The sequence below is a fragment of the Rhodnius prolixus genome, unplaced genomic scaffold, assembly GCF_049639745.1.
Source record: "Rhodnius prolixus isolate KJV_2025 unplaced genomic scaffold, Rpr scaffold_5, whole genome shotgun sequence".
Classification (NCBI taxonomy): Eukaryota; Metazoa; Arthropoda; class Insecta; order Hemiptera; family Reduviidae; genus Rhodnius; species Rhodnius prolixus.
The window spans coordinates 2779345-2801222 of record NW_027411624.1 but is presented as its reverse complement, the minus strand read 5'-3'; the positions used below and the strand labels follow the sequence as shown (position 1 = coordinate 2801222).

Below are 21878 nucleotides of genomic sequence, written 5' to 3'. Positions count from 1 at the left end.
AATTGGCGAGACTGGGTAAGGCCGCTTTTGTAAAAAAAGATGGTACGCTAAATTCGCATGTCCACTCAACCAACCTGAACCAAACTGGCGGCTCCAGGAACCTGCTAAAACCAACCAACACCCAGACTTGGGCTGTGCTACAATCTCTTGTGTGGGTTCTGGCTATCCTCAAATAGCTGCACGCATTAAAAGTGCCTTTGGGAGCCCACCGTATATATTGTGAGGGTATTGTGGGGGTGCAGTTCTGTGTTGCCCTCAGAGACGCCAACTTCTCTGAAGAAGTTCTTCTTCTACTTCCACATACATAAAGTCCAGAACTTGCAGTATAGTTTTAATAACTCATCCATTCCTCTAATGCGCCTAGTAATAACCGTAATTTTTTAAGTCCTTTCCTTTGTACTCGGGTCATCTCAAAACTGTACTTCCCGAAAATTCTTAAAATCGAAAATCTTGGTAGGACGCGCTTCTAACCACTAAAGCTAGTAAAGCGAGAAGAAAGAAAATGTTCCTTGCTGAGCAATAACTAACTGAAGTATCGCAAAGAATATTAGATTTAAAGCCACTTCTCCCACAAATAGGTCATCGGTCACACATCATTGGTCGAACAATCTGTTCACCAAGAAGGCGTTATTTTTTCCTGTTCTTCGAGCTATTAACTTTCTCCGCTCTAGTTGTTAAGCCGCCAAACTGTAAGGTCATTAAACCGCGACTGCCGTCTCCGCCGCCTCCAACGGGGGCTAATATACCTCGCCCAACACTGTTTGCGGCCAGCAGTTGCGAACTCAGCGATTAAATGTCCCTTGTGAAACATGTTTATTGTTCATGCTCTAGTTGCAAGTTTGCCATGCTTCTATCGCCTTCGCTTCATAACTCCTCGAAAAGGCGCCCTTATTATTATAAATGGCCTCCAGAGGATTGGCCAACGATATACACACTAATCGCCATAAATAGGCATTCATTCCTGGCCATTAGTTTTTCCCAATTACTTGTGAATGTATCAACTGACGAGCTGCATCTTCCTGGGGTATTCTTAAAAATCAGCCTCTGTTTGACGTATAACGCGACGATATCTGGACGTCCAAGACTTTCATTTCTTTTAGATTTATAATGCATCTTTTGGAGCTGGTCGTAGAATTGAAATGACTACTTCTTTCCGGCCAGTCTAGGCGATCAATTAATTTCCGTTATCCAGGCACTTTTTTGGATAAACCGTTTCACATTAGCCGTGTACGTTATAGTTAGAAAAAACTGTGGCTGTGTCATGGACACGGCCGTGTGTTGTACGTGAATACGTTTACCTAACGGGTTATATTTTTTATATAAAATATTTCTATTTATGTATTTAGGATGAAATCAAGGAAACAAATCGACGATCGAACACAATCTACGCCTATATAGTCCTCCGTTGTCGATGTAGAAGCGATTTCATCATCCACTTGCAGAATTTCAACCGCCCCAGCTGCACAGATGTACTGACACAGTCGTTGTTCCGCTCGGCCGCATTCATTCTTTTACGTTCCCGGCACAGTTTGACTCTGTCATAAGGTGTTTTATTATTACCATTCGATTGTTCTTGAGAAGCCCTTTCGAACCGTATACGGGATCTCTGTATTTGGTTTTGGTTTTTCGACGCGTATAGGCCGACATTATATATTTTTGATAATATTTTTTTATTCTAACACCTTATTATATTCACTGTCACTACTTTACATTAATGTTTTATATACAATCGATAGATTGTGACGCAGCTGACGATTAAAACTTAAACCAACATCTTAGTTTCTCCGAGTCAAAAGTTATACTAATTGCAAATCTCGATACACAGCAAAATGATCTCAAAATGGCGGCGCTTCCCCCTCAACCGCGCGCGATGCATCACAGTCCTCGCTTATCGTAATGAATTCTTTGATCCTTTAGCTATGTAGTGGTCTAATTTAATTTTGGATGTAGACGATAGATTCAAAACTATAATGCCAAACTGTATCCCCCGATTTTGTTATCATTAGGTTTTTTGGATTGCCTCCATATGATAGCAAATTTAAAGACGTATTCACGTCAAAAGGATATTATCGCAGTGGGTGTTACATTTAGATGGTCGTTCCAGCGTCAAAGGTCAATTTTCAACCCGTGTCCAAGTGTTCATTCCAATAAGCTATCTTTAAAAAAAAATACAAATAAAGTGATAATAATAAATGTAGCTATAAATTTATTTATATTCTGGTTATTTTCTGTAAAATGGTCAACAATAATGAAAAACAAATTTACGAACAATGCTAATAAATATTTTAATTGTTATTTTGAATTAATTTATCTATTTTTGCTTCCATAAAAATTAGTATAAATTAATACCATTGTTGAACTAATATCGGTTTATAAACTTATTTTTATGTCATGGTTGAAAATCGATTATTAGCGATTTAAATTGTTGTAATTGGACGTAACATCTTTAATTTCTACTAAAGGAAGGAAGTGGTTAGCGCAATATACTGGATTCCCATGCGGAGATTTCGGGTTCGAATTCTGCTCTGGTGGTGCTGAGTTTTTCTTTATCGTTGGAGCTGTACAGTAGAAAGAAGGTGCCAAAGACCTTAGCTGTTGACGTGACTTTGAAAAAATGAATAAATAAGATTAAAATAAAAGAATTTGTTTTATTTTTTTTCCTTTTAACAGCTTCTTCCTTTTCTTTAGGGATTACCATTCAGGTCAAAGCACTCCTCCATTTCTCCCTGTTACGCTAGTCCTCGTCCAGCCATCAGGATACCATTCCCTCAATTCGGTCTTCCTATCTTCTTTCTTCTCCCCCTCCCCATTGGGCACACCCATTCATAAATCTTAATTGGCCACCTAGTCGGAGTCATCCGTAACCATAACAACTAAATCTCTTCTTCACTCTAATTATCATTTCACTTTTATCCTTTCATCTTTCATCCATCCTCTTTCTCTTTGTCAAAGATCACCTCCATAAATCGCAACTTCATATATTTCATCCTTTTCTAATTTTTGCTGGAGATGGTCTCCATGTTTCCGCCGCAGGGGATTATAAGGTGGAAAAGTCTTCTTTTCTTTTGGAAAAGGAAATAATAAGAACTTGTATTTCCAAAAGTTTTGTCCCTAAATATTTTGATTGATTGCTCTTCTTCTAATCTATTAAAATTAAAAATTAAAGTAAAGTAATCGCCTATTTTTTCAGGCGGGGCTTAACGTGCGACTACCAAATTAGGTGTCGTGGACGGAGGCGACTAGCAAACATACTTTACTGTAAATTTCTCATATTAACCATTAAATATAATTCAAGACCTAAAGACCGGGGTAATCGAACCCACTAAACCAACAATACATGTTAGCTTTGCGGGTCTAGCCTATAACCGCCTTACATACTTTACTATAAATTTCTCATATTAACCATTAAATAAAATCCAAGACCAGGGTAATCGAACCCACTAAACCAACAATACATCTTAGCTTTGCGGGTCTAGCCTATAACCGCCGAACATACTTTACTATAAATTTCTCATATTAACCATTAAATAAAATCCAAGACCTAGAGACTGGGAATCGAACCCACTAAACCAACAATACATTAAGATGCTAAGGCTTTGCGGGTCTAGCCTATAACCGCTCAGCTACCGTGGCGCCTTCTATTAAAATTATATGAATAGTTTTGTGGGCGTATCGATTTCATAAGGCAACATAAAATACGAATTGTTGCCAATATTTTATTTTTAATTTGATTTATTTATTTGTTGCTATACGAAATAAGAGAAAATATCCCAATGATGGAGATTCTCGATTTTTAATTATAACCATCAGGAAAAGTTAAGGTCCTCTGGGTTCGAAAAAAAAATGGTTTTACCAGCGCCAACAAAGACCGGAAGTGTATCACCTTACCCAACAGATTTCCCAGTTATTTCGAGAATTTTCTTAGAAACACCTCCTACGATTTATTTTAAAATTTTGGTGTGCTATTTGCCGATTATTGAAATTCTAAATTTTTATTTTATCAAATTTTTTTTACCCATTAAATATTTAAACGCGACCCGAAGGTTGAGAGAGGTTTTTCTTCTTTTTTTAAGAGGAAACGTCAATAGTTGTGCAGACACTTATTTCTATGCACGGAAAATATATTCTAAAGCTTTTTCTTTCCTAGTATTTTGTTTCCACTGTTTGCTTTTCTCCCACGTTAAGGTGGGAGGTCTTATACATACGAGTAACTGGGAAAAATTCATGCGACTCCACTTCCAAACCCAATTTATAAGAAGGAGCTGCTCCTTCAAGTAAGGTTTCCCCACTTGAAAGACACACCACGGCGGGTGTCAGTGTGTTAATCCCATGGAATTCTCTACTCCACTCTCTCAAAGTTCCTCGCGAGGTTGGCTGTGATGATGATGATGATGACGACAGAAAACTACAGCATCTCCTCCTTCATCTTTTGTGCCGCTTGTATATGTATGTATGTTTGTTTGTATCCCCTTCGCTCTCACAGCTATCCCGTCCCTTTTCTTTGCAGCTTCTTCTTCTTCTTCATCCTCTTCTCTCACTTTACATTTTTATAGGTAGAGTGGGGCCATGCATTAGTCTGGGCTGTGCTGCTGGTAATGAAGTCTAACCTGGGGCATCTACACACTCACACATGTTCACAAAAAGATCTATATGTGCTCAGCCTCTAACGATTCACTTCACACTGCTGTTGGCTGAAGATAAAAATAACTCTTCTTTAGAAAAACCTCCTTCCCCAGATCTCAAGATGATCAGAAAAAAAACTTCCAAATCATCTTTAATTTATTTTCCATTTTTCCTCTCTCTCACTCTCTCTCTCTCTCTCTCTCGCTGACTGTGTGGTGGGAAAGTGTTGCGTCAAATTGTGATTTCCGTTTTGAGGTCTCAAAAAAAAAAAAACTAGGGATCCAAATCCCACCACCGGAAGTAAGTAAGTCAGACCAAATTTTTAGGCAAAACAAGGCTTAAAATTAGAAATCTGGTTCTTTTAGTGACATCACCAAAGAAATCTGGGCAAACGCAGTCACCAAACATAGAACCAGCATTATAGCCGAAAATTTCGAGAAAATTAGCGTGAGTCATATTCCAAACTTGTACTATGTTCAAGGGTACGTCATATTGCGGAAATGTGAATATCTAAAGCAGTGCAAAAGATTCCTCTTCCCGCCTCCCACTTTGGGATACTACCAGATTTTAGCCAAAACAGAATGTGTAGTGAAAGCGTGACATCGTCCTGCTAAGCCCCCCGGGAATAATACCACATTGAAATCCCTTCTCACGTAATAGAATAACAAGGCACGGGGAGGAGTGTTGCTCTCTATCAATTAAAACTAGCATTAACTAACCAAAACAAACATTCTTGATGTTTTGACATGATGACGTGCGACGTCCCCAATGTTGACGTTCGGAAGGGGGGTGGATGAGGAGGGGCGTCTGATTTCAATTAAATTCTCACTCATTGCCGCCGCACACACACTCTGGTGTGGAATGTGCTCGCTACTGTTCTGGATATCTCTGCCGCCCCCTCACTGACTGTCTCTCTCTATCTCTCTCGAACACAACCATAACAGCGGGCTCCATTCAGCGCTTCATATTTCTAGCTACACCAACCAATTACATCCATTTGCTTTCAATAGCTTCATCCAATCCATACTAAAATACTTAATATATTGTTTCAGTTTCAACGTTTATATGGATTAATTATGTAATCTAATCCCTTTACTATTGGAGCAGAAAAAAAAATCTCTTATTCATCCTCACACGACATTCCCTTGATAAATTTTCGAGTTATCCACTTATTGGAACAATTTGGCACATCTCAGAATGCTTAGAAGCTATTTTTTGTTGTAAGTAGAAAGTTTAAAGAAGCTTTAGGAAGCATTTTTTGGGAAAAAGAAAATCTCAGATAAGACAAACATCCGGTGAGTAAAGTGCTGGCACTTCCTAGATGAAAGGAAGGATTAAGATCGCCAGCTTGCTGTCCAGGTTCCTTGGTAGGGCCCAATCTAGATTTAAAGTTTCAGCTTACTGCAAATCTTTGGTTTTGGAGATATTTTTTTTTTTTTGAAAGCATAGACCATTTCCTAAAACACTTTTTCGAAGTCGGGGAAGTTAGGGTAGGGAAGTTAGGTAAGGGAAGATAGGGGAGGGAAGTTAGGGGAGGGATGTTAGGGGAGGGATGTTAGGAAAGAGAAGTTAGGAGAGGGAAGTAAGGGGACCTCAAAACTGATATTTCCAAAACCTTGAAATCGGATAATTTGACAAGATCATATTACTTTTCTTATCTTGAAAAAGATGCAGCAGCAGGAGCAGCTGTAAACAGTTTTCCCTTGATTGACAGGTTGTATTGAATTTGTCCCATTTTCCCATCCATGTGTTCTATACACAATTTCATTCCCTCGAATGAGAACTTGTTTTTTCTTTGTATAAAGATATAGGTTATGATGTAAAGAATGTGGTAAGCTGATTTCAGTGATGTGACCTTCCGATTGTCTGGATACTGTTGAAATAGAGAAAGAAAAGATCTTACCTTCAGGATATCCTCAGGTTTATTCCATTTAGATCGTGAATATGTAGAGAAAAAGTTGTTATAGTGGGTGACAGAGGTGCGGGAAAAGCATCGTCTAAACCTAATCTAATCTGAAAATGCTCTAAATAGAATTACCCAGGTAAGATCTTTCAAATAAACGTTATGAATCCACGTTTCTGTGGAAAACTCTGAGGACCGTTTTGTAGAAAATCTAAAAGAAGCCGGAAATAGAAACTGTAAAGGGGTACTTCCGGACTGACCGAGTTATGGTACATCGATACTACATTCTGGTTACTGACTGGTTGTTACCAAACCCAACAATCGTATTGGAACTTTATGCATTTTTTTTTATAAATTTCTGGGCATATAATACAGGATGTACGCGGAGGAGAGGACGAAACTTCCGGCAAGAGATTCAGCAGCTCAAATGCATCAAAAAAATATTCTCTTCACTTTGGCCTGATTCTCAATAATGTCCAAGATATTTGCGCAATTTTTAACTTTTCCGTCGATATTCGCGTTTTTTCGCCCATAAAAACGGCCGTAACTTTTCTATCTTTTATGATAAAACAAATCTGTTTAATCCAAACGAAAGAGCATTAAATTTTCTAAAAATCTGTTTAACCCAGAGCCTCAAAACGTTTCTTATAAACAATGAAATTTCTACGAAATTCGTCCTCGATGTTTTCTATTATAAATTTTCAACTGCATTTTCTCAATGGTTAATGAATCAAGGAATCACATAATTTCAGAAAAAGTTGCGCATTTATTGAGCTTCAAGACCATATGGATTTTTTTGGTTTTTAATAAAACCCTACCCCGAACAGAGGAGTGTAAATGCAGTAAACTGGGATTTTGCGTAACCGACTTTTCACTACTAATTTACTCAAATGTCAATTTTTGGAGAAGGAACAAAAAGAAAAGAAACCATTTTAGTTTTTAAGAATCATTATTTAATAAAACGGAAGTAAAAAATGCAGTAGCAAGAAAACACAGTAGCTGACTACAATTGTTTGTGCAACTCATCTTAATGACATAATGAAGGTTTTTTTCTATTTAAGTTAATTAATAATAATTCAAAAATAAAATGGTTATTAATGAAAGATGCTGGGTGTAAATCTAAGCTTGGCTTCTGAAGAGAAAAAGCTCTTTGTTATTCTGTTGGTTTTCTGTTTCCAAGTGTTGAATCTTTTTTTCTTTTATTTTCTTTGTATTTTTTTTTGGGGGGGGGGATGGTTTGAACCAATAGAAACGTGTCTTCTGTCCACCTAATTCCTCATGCACTACTCGTATCCACGTGAAAGGTGCCTTTCATGTCCGGACATGTCTACATGTCTTTGTACATAAACAAATAGCCTTAATGGGCTCAATGAATGAACAAGCCGAACAAAACAATGGGAATAATGCATCAATACATCCGATCTTAACCAGTTAAGCCTGCATACTCATGAAAAATATAAAATTGCCATTAACTATATAAAAACTCGAAATTTTAATAAAATACAATAAGAATATTATTTGGTGGGATGTTTCCTTTATCTTACCAATAGAACTGCCAAGTATTTTATACGGAGGGGGGGAGTCAGCCAAATGATAAGTGGTAGGTACATGTTTGGTCTCCCGCATTAGAGATTGGGGAATTACGCACACAAATAGAAGCTCTCAACACTTGGTGCAATCCCCGTTTTTATCTTTTAGATAGAGATTCAGGACCTCAGTACGAGCATGATTTCATTTTGCACAGATTTCAAAAAGCTCTTTTCTTCCTTGTAAAAAAAGCTCTTGCGTCCCTAGTTAACTAGAGCAATGAAGCGGTGCAAGATTTTTGAATGAGCACAGAATGCTCTTCTGTAATCTCAAGACCCTCAGAGAGATTGCAGAAAAAGTGCTTGCAGTGACTATTACGACTATTGTACCACGTCATTGTCTGATTTTAATTCCGCACACTGTGGGGGGATTTTTTTAAAACTAAATTCCACTCTTAACTGGTTAAAGGACCAGCAAGAGATGTAGTCCAGGTGTAGGGCTGTCCACGATTCCAGGGTCAACCGTCCCTTATCCACGTCCTGCATCACCTTCTTCTGTACTTCCAATCTTCTAGTTTTCTTTACCCCCATATTCATTGTAGTTTTTGTGTTAAGGATATAGTTTTTCCAATTGAACCATCACAATGTGGGCTCAATGGGAGTTAGTTTAATGTTATCACTATTTTTCTTGTAACGATGTAGAGGAAAAGTAAACCCACTGTTTTTCCAACCATTTCTTTTTCTCTTCCACAACCAGCGCTACTGGTGGAAAACTGGAGAAACAAACAAAAAAAAGAGGAGGAAAAACTGGTGGAAAATTGTTGGTAATCTTTATAAAGGGAAAAATATTTTCCAACTTAGAATATAACCTTTGCGGCTTTATTTTTAAATTACTAAGAAAATTCTGTTGCAACTTTAAAACAAAGTTCCTTTTTTGCAGCCATTTTCTAAGTTTATACTTTGGTGCTTTGCGGTGTTACTTTGGCGGGCGCTTCGTTTAAGAAGGATGATTAGAGAGGGGAGGGAGCTAGCGAGAAATGTGAAACGGAGCGAACTTATTTCTGCTTTATATATAAAAGTTTAAAAGCAGTTAAATTAAAAAAAAAAAAAAAAAAAGAAAATGTTTGCTAACCCTTAAAGACTTATTGTAACAATTTACAAAAAGATAATTTTTCATAAAATATAATTGGTGCGGAAAACTCGCTGAAAACTGGCAATATTTTTCTCACTTTGAGGCACTTTCGCTCTATCGATTTTTCAAAAGTTGAAATTTTACTTAATAATTGGATCTCTAGATAGGCGCTTTATAAGGCAGCCTTAACTTTAACTACTTCTCCCCCTCCCCTCCCTGAATGGCCTTAAGAAACATTTCCCTGGGAAAATGCTACAAATACAAATTCTGCTTTTAGTTGTGCTTAAGAAGCGCACGAGGTTTTAAAAAAATTGTTCAAACTTTTTTTCAGCAGTCTAAAAAATAATAAAAAAAATAAACTGAAACTGAAAAATCAGCCTAAACCAGGGAAATCGAACCCACTAAACCAACAATACATCTTAGCTTTGCGGGTCTAGCCTATAGCCGCCTAACATACTTTACTATAAATTTCTCATATTAACCATCAAATAAAATCCAAGGCCTAGACCAGGGGGAATTGAACCCACTAAACCAACAATACATCTTAGCTTTGCAGGTCTAGCCTATAATCGCCTAACTTACTTTACTGTAAATTTCTCATATTAACCATTAAATAAAATCTAAGACCTAGACCAGGGAAATCGAACCCACTAAACCAACAATACATCTTAGCTTTGCGGGTCTAGCCTATAGCCGCCTAACATACTTTACTATAAATTTCTCATATTAACCATCAAATAAAATCCAAGGCCTAGACCAGGGGGAATTGAACCCACTAAACCAACAATACATCTTAGCTTTGCAGGTCTAGCCTATAACCGCCTAACTTACTTTACTGTAAATTTCTAATATTAACCATTAAATAAAATCTAAGACCTAGACCGGGGGAATCGAACCCACTAAACCAACAATACATCTTAGCTTTGCGGGTCTAGCCTATAACCGCCTAACATACTTTACTATAAATTTCTCATATTAACTATTAAATAAAATCCAAGACCTAGACCGGGGGAATAGAACCCACTAAACCAACAATACATCTTAGCTTTGCGGGTCTAGCCTATAACCGCCTAACATACTTTACTATAAATTTCTCATATTAACCATTAAATAAAATCCAAGACCTAGACCAGGGAAATAGAACCCACTAAACCAACAATACATTTTATCTTTGCGGGTCTAGCCTATAACCGCTCGGCTTGCCTATACCGTGGCGCCTTGGTTATCTGTAATAAAAAGCCATTGTTCTAAATAGGCATCTTGTCAATTAATATGTACGAAATTGGTTTTTTTTGCCATGAAATCTAAGTATAAAAGTTAGTACAAAAAAAAAGGTTTCGAAACAAAGCCAAAGAAAATCTTGCAGCGAAGAGTTAAGTCTAGGATTTAATGAATTTCTGGAACTCGTCTACTTAGAAGACATCGCATTGGTTTGAAATTAGTTCATAAAAATTGCTATTTTTATTAAAAATGCTAAGTTTAAAAAAAATACAAAACCTTGGGAATTGAGTATACATAGTTTTCAGTTTTCAATTGAAAACCAAGTTACGCTGTAATTACGCTTAAATGCAAAAATTAATTAATTAAATATAAAAGCAATTACCTTAATGGAAACTTGGTAACCCTGTTTTGAATATTGATTGGTTCAGGTTGGCTATCCTGGCTGATCAGACTACACTTCCTCCATTCATATTTCTTCATTTTATAGCTTTCAGCCAATCACTTGGTGAATAATTTCCAAGCACAAAAACCAAGAGCTTCTTGTTAGCTAGTTAATTTTTAATGTATTAGTGAAAGTTTAAATTACATTGCTTTATAATTACAGATTAAATTCTGGGTTTTTGTGCAACAAGTGGTTTAAACTTGCTGTGGATGGTCCTAAATGTATTTAGGGGGGGAGGGTGCCATGCAAGGTTGTATAATTATCTCCAGCTTTGTTCTTCATCGAGCTTGATGCGATGGTGGAGTGACGAGATCTAGGGAAAATAAAGGGAAGGGGTTTTGTATGACAGGCAAACCTGGCGGACATTTCCCTTCTCCACGCGAGATACTCGAAGTCTGGCCAAGAGATTCCCCCTGATTAAATCCTCAGACTCTTCAAGACGTGGCCCAATTTGGTATCAGTTGATTGTTTTTTTCTTTTTTTTTTTTGTTTTTCTTTACTGAGATCGTGCCGATTTTCAGTTAGAGATTTCCCCCAGTAAAACCTGTTTTCCGTATTGAGGTTGTCGGAACCCAAAAAAAAAAGTGTTCTTTTTACAAATTTGTGTGTATGTCCACTGCAACTCAACAGCTAAAAATCTCACTACTTACTTTAGAAGCCAAAATAGGATGCCACAAGTGCAGAATGAGTTGGGTTGATCCAGCTCGATTTAGTACCAGTTTGCTATCCAGTATACTGTACTAGTACCTGATAAGCGGTACTAGTACCTGATACTGAACCGGTGTAAGGCAATTTTACACCGGGCAAACTCCTCCCCTTGGGTTCCTTAAATCACTTAAGAAGGTGACTCTTATTCCAAATTATATACAAGAAGATTAAATTGTTGGTGGAGATTACCGTTAGTAGGAGGGTAAATAGTAATAAAAGTAAGTAAAGTAAAGTAATTACCTATTTTTTCAGGCCGGCTTTACCTCCAATTACCAAATTAGGTATCGTAGACAGAGGCGACTAGCAAACATACTTTACTGTAAATTTTTTCTTATATTAACCATTCAATAAAATGCAAGGCCTAGACCTGGGGAATCGAACCCACTAAACCAACAATACATCTTAGTTTTGCGGGTCTAGCCTATAACCGCCTAACATACTTTACTGTAAATTTTTTCTTATATTAACCATTAAATAAAATGCAAGGCCTAGACCTGGGGAATCGAACCCACTAAACCAACAATACATCTTAGTTTTGCGGGTCTAGCCTATAACCGCCTAACATACTTTACTGTAAATTTCTTTTATTAACCATTAAATAAAATGCAAGGCCTAGGCTAGGGGGAATAGAACCCACTAAACTAATAATTTTGGAGGGGGCCTTACATAAAGGGGGCTAACGCCTCTCCCATTCAATGTACAGCGTCGAGACTTCCAAAAGGCACATCTACATAAAATTCCGAATCAAATGACACCTCGTTCATGAAAAACGGTTTACGCGTTTAGGCGCTACGTTGTTTACAAAAAAGGTAACAAGAAGAAGAAGAACAAGATCAAGAACATTTTTTGAAAATGCCGTTTTTGGCTCATTTTTGGCAACTTTTTTCTCGAAACCTATTAGATCTGGGTTGTTGCAAAAAAATTACAGTTATAAAGGAGGGTTTGCCCTATATTTTAAAGAAAATTTGGGAATTTTATCTTTTATAGAAAAAGAGAAAAAAATTGACAAAGTTGGGTGTTTTTCAACGTTACGCTTTTTCGTGCACATTTTGACGATCAACCCTTATCCTACCGGACAGTTTTAATTTAATGTCTTTCTGATTAATCGATAGATACAAGCCAAAGTTCTTAATAAAGAGTATTATCACATATTTATTTATTTTAAGCTCTATTAACTTTCAAAAATTCTATTAACTTTGGTGATTTGCAGGTTGAACAATAATTTTACGCGACCTGTGCAGATCTAGAGTGTGCAGAATATTCTGAGATACAATTTAGAGAGTGCTCTGACGTGTTATCTTTAAAAAAAAAAAATCACTTAAAATAACTGGTGAGAAAAAGTAATGACGTAATTTTTACTCTCCCACTTCCGGGCTTTAAAATGTATATAACTTTACTCAATACTTTGATTTAATAATTTTGAAATTATTACTAAAATGCTAAATGGGAGAAGATTAGTCGATTAGTCGATTAAATTCTATCTGGCATAAAAAGTATTATTGATGTTAATAACTATTTATTTTTTAATATTATTCTGGCAAAAACCATTACGAAGAAATCAGCGTCAATTTGGTGGATTATTTTAGGAAAACACAGTATTTTTTCCATTAATTTCAACCGATCAAGGAAATTATTTTTCCAATTTTTTCCTCTAATTTAATCCGCCAACATGCGTGCACAAACATGCGCGCGTACACAAGCGCATACAACCGGATAATTCCTCCAATTGGAGCTTGGATATATGTACAAACAAGGATGTTTTTATCATTCACTAAAACAATTTTTGTTCCATTCATATTTTGTTTGTTTTATCTCATTTTATTTTTGTTTTAATGTGACAAGGGTTCATTAATGTTAAATTATGAATGAGCTATTTTGTGACGTAATTGTGTGAACGTGTTTTTATAAAGTTTAATTCAGTTTTTCGCTGCCCCCCCCCCCATTTCCACCATTTAATACTTTATTTATCAAGACTTGACAGATTTTACGTAGACAAAAAAGGTAACATAAACTGTTGTCTCAACTGAAAGAGTTGGGTTTGTTGTATTTGTAAGTATTTGTTTCTAGCCTCTGTTACACCTGGGCTAGCAACATCTTCAGATATCGCGACGTCCTAGCGAAGATTCTAGCCCAAATGTACTCCCTCAGAGTCTACAGGGAAGGTTAATCGCAGCAGGGCAACTCTAGCTCACCACCATATAAGCCTTTATTTGGTGTTCATTAGGCTTAGGATAGCCTTCGATGTGAGCCATTCTATCAGTAAATAATAAATCATTGTTCCAGAATGTTTTCGTGTTGATTGTTATGGGTCTATTGTAAAATTTCGACACCAATACGAGAATAGTGCTAGAGGCGCCACGTTAGCCGAGCGGTTAAGAGGCTAGACCCGCAATGCTAAGATGTATTGTTGGTTTAGTGGGTTCGATTCCCCTGGTCTAGGCCTTGGATTTTATTTAATGGTTAATATGAGAAATTTATAGTAAAGTATGTTAGGCAGTTATAGGCTAGACCCGCAAAGCTAAGATGTATTGTTGGTTTAGTGGGTTTGATTCCCCCGGTCTAGGCCTTAGATTTTATTTAATGGCTAATAGAAAGAATTTATAGTGAAGTATGTTAGGCGGTTATAGGCTAGACCCGCAAAGCTAAGATGTATTGTTGGTTTAGTGGGTTCGATTCCCCCGGTCTAGGTCTTAGATTTTATTTAATGGTTAATATGAGAAATTTATAGTAAAGTATGTTAGGCAGTTATAGGCTAGACCCGCAAAGCTAAGATGTATTGTTGGTTTAGTGGGTTCGATTCCCCTGGTCTAGGCCTTGGATTTTATTTAATGGTTAATATGAGAAATTTATAGTAAAGTATATTAGGCAGTTATAGGCTAGACCCGCAAAGCTAAGATGTATTGTTGGTTTAGTGGGTTTGATTCCCCCGGTCTAGGTCTTAGATTTTATTTAATGGTTAATATGAGAAATTTAGAGTAAAGTATGTTTGCTAGTCGCCTCCTTCCACAATACCTAATTGGTAGATGGACGTTAAGCCCTCCTGAATAAAAAGCTATTCATTTCCTTTCTTTTTGCAAGAAAGAGGATTTGAATGTAACTGCGGAAGGAATTCCTGTTTTTACTGCGTGCTCAAAGTTAGTTCCTGGCTTGTTACTATTTCTTCTGAAATCCTGATATGTCAGCTGAATCGTTCAATTTCAACGGCCTACTGTTCTTACCTTATCTGTGACAATATCAAAGTCTGGGATCATCGACAAGCGGAAGTGTACGACCACGTATAAATTCACTCTCTTCACGTTGTGAGGAGCAGATTTGCTCTGGCTTCTTCACAGAACTTGAGACGAATTTATGTTGGAGATAAAATGTCTAAAACGGAGAACTTTTTGGTAGTATGATAATCCTAGTTATTTCAACAAAATTGTCTGCTTTTAAAAAGCTATGTAAATAATATGTTCCTCACAAATCAAGTTGATAACTATTGTATCCTTCGAGGTATTTATTGATTATCCAGATGACGCCATGGTGATAATGATAATGACGATAATCGTCTTTAACATATTCCAGCAAAGTTCATAGATTAATCCTTAAATCTACAATGCTAATATAACCAGTGAAGGACCTAGAGCCTGTAATAATGAGAAAGATCTACAGCTAGAATAGGACAAGGTGGGTTGGAGAGCGGATATATCACCCTAGGGTATCACCTTGGGTACATGGGTACGAACACAATGGCCGACCAGAACCCCAGCCACAAAGCGTTCCCAAGATTATGTAAATCAATTTAACTACACACACAGCATCTCCTGGAATTTCTCTTTTCAAGTAATTTTGCTCCTGAAAATCTACAAATTAACAAAGTGTTACCATGTGATCAGCTCGCACGATTTGCTGTTTTATTTCAATTAAATCTATTTTAACATATTTTCTTCAGATTTTTTGATGTACTAAACTACTTGCTGAAAATATTCCGCAACACTCGGAAGGAATCAATTACAGGCTTGAATTCTAAGATAAAAAGTAAAGTAATTGCCAATTTTTTTCAGGCGAGCTTTACGTCCAACTACCAATTAGGTGTCGTGGACGGAGGCGACTAGCAAACATACTTTACTGTAAATTTCTCATATTAACCATTACATAAAATCCAAAGCCTAGACTAGTGGAATCGAACCCACTAAACCAACAATACATCTTAGCTTTGCGGGTCTAGCCTATAACCGCCTAACATACTTTACTACAAATTTCTCATATTAACCATTAAATAAAATCCAAGACCCTAGACCGGGGGAATCGAACCTACTAAACCAACAATACATCTTAGTTTTGCGGGTCTAGCCTCTAACCGCTCGGCTACCGTAGCGCTTTGAATTCTAAGGTTTTACGTCACTAACCTAAATAGTGACAACAACTTGGCAATACCTTCTCTAAAATGACAGGTTCTAGCATGCGGTGTTTATCAATACTTTATATCATGACGGAGATGGGGTATCAGTATGATGGTGGTTGTAACAAACTGCGTCGAAATTGGCCCTAAGATCTCATCAATAATTGTAAGAGTTCATAAGACCATGTGAGTATTGACTACGAGGTGTGGCTATTAAATAACGAGACTGATGCTGCTACTGAAGAACTATGCAAACGCCAAATCCTAACGACCGAGTGCAGCGTAAAGCCTTCTCTTTCGATTGCAGCGTCTCAGGTGTTTGTAGACATATCTGTCTGACCGGAACCTGACATGTTTGTGTAAGAGGTGTTAGTTTCCGTTTTACCGGAAAACATGATACTACACATTTAGTAGAGCAACGAATTGTCGTGAAATTTCACATCAAAACTTGATAAAACCGCTACTGAAACTTGATCTTTTATTAAAAGAAGTTTATGGCGATGAACGTTTATCACGTGCGCGAGTTTTTGAGTGGTTGAAGCGTTTCCAAGATGGCCGGAGAAGACGTCGGAGATGATGACCACCCGGGTCGCTCTTCCACGGTCCAGAACGGATGAAAATATCGATTATAATTAATCAACATTACTACCGGTGAGGTGCTTGCTCAACTCTGGTGAAAGAGTAAGGAAAAAAACGACCCGATTTGTGGAAGAACAAGTCACGCGGATTCTCCATCAAGACAGCCGGCTCACACTGCATTGTCTGTCAAAAGACGTTTCTAACCAAGTACAACTTCCCAGTTTTAAGTCATATCCGCCTTATTCGCTTGACCTGGCCGCCCCATGTGACTTTTATCTGTTCCCCTAAAGTCAAATCTGCATTAAAAGGAACACGATTTCAGTCCGTTGAAGCTGTGTAAAAGAAAAAGCGCCACGCGTCATGTAGGAGCTCATAGAAAATGACTTCCAGCACTGTTTCGAACAATGGTAAATTCGCATGGAGCGTTGTAGGGATAGGGGAGGGGTGTATATTGAAGGTGATAATAACTAAATATGTATAATTTTGCAATAAAATGTTTTATAGCAATAGTCTCGTTATTTAATAGCCACACCTCGTATATCTTGACTATATAAATATAGCGATTAAAATATATATATATATTATGAAAAGGGAGGCAAGGGAATCATGAAGTGGTTGTATTGATGTCACGCTGCTGACTAAATCAACTTTTCTTCATTTTTTAAATTCCGTTTCAATTTCAGTAATTCTAATAGAAAAATCTAAACCACAGATCAGTACACTAGTACACTCTAGTGGTACGGTATGAAATTACAAAATCAATGGACTCAGCGGGTGCTTTTCAGCGTCCAGTTCTTCCCTACCCAGAGTTGTTTTTGCCCGCTATCTACTGGCCCAACTCATAAATTACTTTTTATTATGTTTACCTTTTGTTTTTTTTGAAGTTAACACAGTGCTGTAGACAATGCATAGTAATGGGGAGCTCGTTTAACCTAAACTGGTAGTGAAGGCCGTCTCATACATTGTGTTCTTGCGTAAACAGAGGCTCAATGTGCTGGGGTGGGGTTGGTGGGGTAGCTAAGTGAATATATATTAGGGTAAAAAATACGTATCTACAGAGCTGACTAGTTTCAACTATGGCCGCTGGGCAGTGCTAGTGCTTCTTATTGGGTGACTAAGGTTTTTTTTTTTTACTCGTACGTAATGTTTCCGCTTTGTTTGCCTGTTTTGGCCTGAAGTTTTGAAACTGAGTTGTCACCGGATATACTGTTTTGAGCACTCACATGACTGTCTCTTACTGTTTTTTTTTTTCAATGATTTAAGGCGCGTCAATATCTAAGGTTTATTGGAGCTTTTTTCAGTGCACTACCGGCCTCCGGACAGTGTTCTCTCGTTACAGACAACACTGTCCATCACCGGACAGTGTTGTCTGTAAGAAGAGAAAATCTAAGGGTCAGCAGCTGGATTTGAACCCGGGGCCTCCGCGTCTCTTACTGTTATTCCCAGGTTTTGGACCTAACTTTGGTGCCAGTCAGCTTCAAATGCTGTTGCGGAAGCTCTATAAATTTTGTAAGACATTTTTCACCTACCTGAAAACTCAAAACGGAAGTGTTACGAATCCCGCTTAAGAAATAATTTAATTTGTTAATATTAAAAGTAATTGTATCTTTATAGAGAAGAAACTAGTTCAGCGGGATTCCCGCCACAGAAATCCCAGGTTCGAATCCAGCAGCAACTAGCCGTTAGAGTTTTCCTTTTCTAGGAGTTTCATACAGCTCACTGAACTACGAAGTTCTGTTCGAGAGAACACTTACCAGAAGCCTGAACTGAAAAAAGATAGTCCATTCATTTTTATTTTTTAGTCACTTTGATACCGTGATGGATTATTTTTAAAGCGGGCCAGAAAAGACCTGTGATCTGACACGTTGCCTAACCACACTGCTTCATCAAGGCACTGAAGTAAACGAGTTCACATTTATATCTGTGTTGTTGCAAAAAAAATTACAGTTATAAAGGTGGATTTACTCTATATTATAAAGAAAATTAGGGAATTTTATCTTTTATAGAAAAAGAGAAAAAAAATTATCAAAGTTGGGTGCTTTTCAACGTTACGCTTTTTCTGGTGCAGTTTTTGATGATCAACCCTTATACAACTGTCCTACCGGACAGTTTTAATCATCAATCATATTTAAGACGAATAAGATCAATCATATTTAAGACCAATCATATTTAAGACCAATCTATTTAAGACCAATCATATTTTAAGACCAATCATATTTTAAGACCAATCATATTTTAAGACCAATCATACTCGTATTTAAGACCAATCATATTTATCTTATTTAATTTAATTGATCCTTTACTGGTTGAATAAAGTACACCATTGGTTTGTATTTATTTAAATGGCTACATATTTAAGTTTTGTAATTTTTTTCGCCTCAATTTTCCCATGTTGATCACTAAATATGTCTGTCGTAAACATAATCATTTCTCCTTTATTTTTTCTTTAAATTATGTTCTATTTTTTCATTGGTTGGAATCATATTTATTTTTTGTGTTCAAATTTAATTTTTGTTTTTCATTTATTTATTTTTCCATTTTTCTTCTCTGCCTGCAGATGATCGTTGGTGATTTGACGAGGGGCGGTTCAATACTCCCTCTAACACAAGCCCTGATTGGTCTAACTGACCAGAGATCAGCATCACCCGAAGAACTTGCCCCGCAGGTAAACATTTCAACCAAAAAAAACTAACAAAATAAATAATATAACCTTATCATAACCGAAAAAAGTACTGAGCAAAATATCCATGAAAAGTAACCCCCTGATGATGGCTCAAAATCAGATTTACATCACTTCCTGTCCGTTTACCTTATTTCTTGTTCTCATAGTTATATTTTATTGATGTTCTTGTATGTTTACTGAGTTTTTTTGTTTTTGTTTTTCATCGCATGTCCGAATTTTCCTTTCATTGTCAGTGAAATTTCCCAAAAAATATCGCACGATTTTCTGTTAACTTGTAAACAGGAAATCCTGCCAACGGGCCGTTGTATTAGCACCGAAGTACCCCCATTATATTGTATATTTTCAGTAGGTAATATAAGACGAGTTACAGAAAGTCTTAAGTTTTCGAGAACTATCAAGGGAGGCAAAGCTAACCGTCTATAAAAGTATATTGAGGCCAGTGGTTACGTATGCCAGTGAAACGTGGGTGTTAACCAAGGAAGATGAAAGATTGATTAATGCCTGGGAGAGGAAGATTCTGAGGAAAATTTTTGGCCCCGTGAAAGAAGGGGAAAGGTACAGAATTAGGAAAAACATAGAAATAAGAGAGCTGTACCAGGAGCAGGATTTGGTAGGTTTGATTAAGAGAGGGGAAGATTGAGATGGCTAGGCCATTTAGTAAGAATGGAAGATTCCCGATTTTCCAGGAAGATAATGAATGGACACCCGGGGGGGCGAGAAAAAGAGGAAGACCGAGGATTAGATGGGCTGGATGATGTAGAGGAAGATGTTAGGAGTCTGGGAGTGAGGACTTGAAGGAGAGAGGAGTGGGAAAAGGTGTTAGAGGAGGCCAAGGTCCTTCGAGGACCGTAGAGCCAGGGGAAGAAGAGGAAGAATATAAGACGAGCACTCTAAATCTCTTTACGTAACGAATTTCGCCTTTGTTAATACGCTAAAATTAAATGTTCATTAACAAAAATCGCCCGGAACTGTTAAAGGATGCTTCGCGTAGAAAAAGTCCTAATAAAGCTTTTCAAGTCGAGCTTTCTATCGATACTTTGACTTACGATAAATCTTATTTAAAAAAAAAAAATCGATATCCGCTAATTCTTTCGCAGTCTCCAAAATCTTTGGGTATTTTTATGAGAAAACTCAATTAAGCGGAGGGAAAGGGGAATCATACTCTATTTCCTGGATATGTTGGATTTTATCGCTTCATTTCCGTCATTTACTCAGGTGGGTTAGAGAGATTCAGTTTATTGAGTTATTTGGTTTTAAATGTGCCCAAACGAAGTTTTTTTTTTTTTGGACTCATGGGATTTTTTAGAGGGAGAAAACTCAAGACTACGTCGAAAATTTGACCTTAAGATAATATGACCTCTTATAAAAGGTAAGAGATGCGAGACTTACAGATTGTTTCAGCCATTTTTTTTCTTCTGTGTTCATGTTCTTCGAACAAATAAAGTAAACAGTCCATGTTTGAAGTAGATCTCCATTTGACTCTGTTGCTCAGAGGAGATTACCTTGGGTCACTGTTTTTCTCCGTTCTAATCATCTCTGCAGCGCTTGGTTGCTCCTATTGTAATATTTGAAACGCATTTATGCACCCAGTTACTAGGGAGAATATCTTCCTCTTATTCCAGAGCCTGGGTAACACGACTCTGACCGCCCTGGCTGTTAGTTAAACTATCCCAAGGGATACTTGTCTGAGGATTTCACCTCTTATCTCTTCCAACCATTCTCTGGACCACACAATTCCACTTTAATGCCGCACAAAATGACTGCTTCAACTGTTCACCTGGTTAACCGGCGACTCCCCAATTTCTTGTCCTAAAGTCTAGTTCGTCCACTTCTTCATAGTTAGTGTGTAAGACAATTCTTGTATAGCTCGGTCCGGTGCAAGTACCGATTTCCAGGGTTTGGGTACTTTGTACCTTTTTACCAAATTTTCTTTTCATATAAAGTAGTTTTCCAGAAGATTTCTTTCCGTAAATTGAAGTAAGAAAAACTCTTGTGAGTAGTATCTCCAGATCTTTCCTGTTTTAACACGCTAGACTTCCTATTTGTATCATTTCTCCTGGAGAATTGTTTTTTTTTCCGGCTGGTTCTAAGGGAACTGCCTTGCAAGATTGCCTGCATCAATGCCCCAGTGGAGTAGTGGTGCATCTTTAACAGGGTTTGCTGTAGCAGTCGTAATTGTTGGTCAATATTGTGGCCAACGTATGTTAATGAAATTATATTCCCGATTTGTGATTCAATTGTATTAAAAGAGGAATACATGACTTTAAAGAATTACTGTTCATTATTTTTGGTGACTGTATCATAGTTTGAATAGGATGAAAAATTAATGCCATTTTCAGTCATGCTAAACTTTATTAGGCCGAGTTTTCGACCCAGGGACTAGGTCCATCTTCATGGCCAATTTACAAAGTATACAATGTTTTACGAGTACATCATTGGTTGGTGTGTCTTCTGTCTTGTCTGTTCAATGACTCTTACTGTTCATTATTTTTGGTGACTGAATCATACTTTCAGTAGGATGAAAAATTAATGCCATTTTCAGTCATTATAAACTTTATTATGCCGAGCTTCCCCATGACAAGACAGAAGACACACCAACCAATGTAAATGATGTAAAAACATTGTAAACTTTGTAAATTGTCCCTGAAGATGACCTAGTCCCTAGGGGTCGAAAGCTCGG

The 21878-nt window shown here is 37.2% G+C and overlaps 1 protein-coding gene across 4 annotated transcripts in view; it reads left to right on the top strand.

The window, feature by feature from the left end:
• Positions 1-21878, top strand: part of dlg1 (MAGUK family member discs large 1) — a 775373-nt gene that overhangs the window by 441070 nt on the left and 312425 nt on the right. For 3 of the 4 annotated variants that reach the window (XM_074136765.1, XM_074136767.1, XM_074136766.1), the window contains exon 4: positions 19073-19180. The exons of the other annotated variant lie outside the window; for it this stretch is intronic. In XM_074136765.1, the coding sequence (XP_073992866.1) occupies positions 19073-19180 (108 nt within the window). The remainder of the gene's footprint in view (positions 1-19072; positions 19181-21878) is intronic. 4 annotated transcript variants of the gene reach the window in all.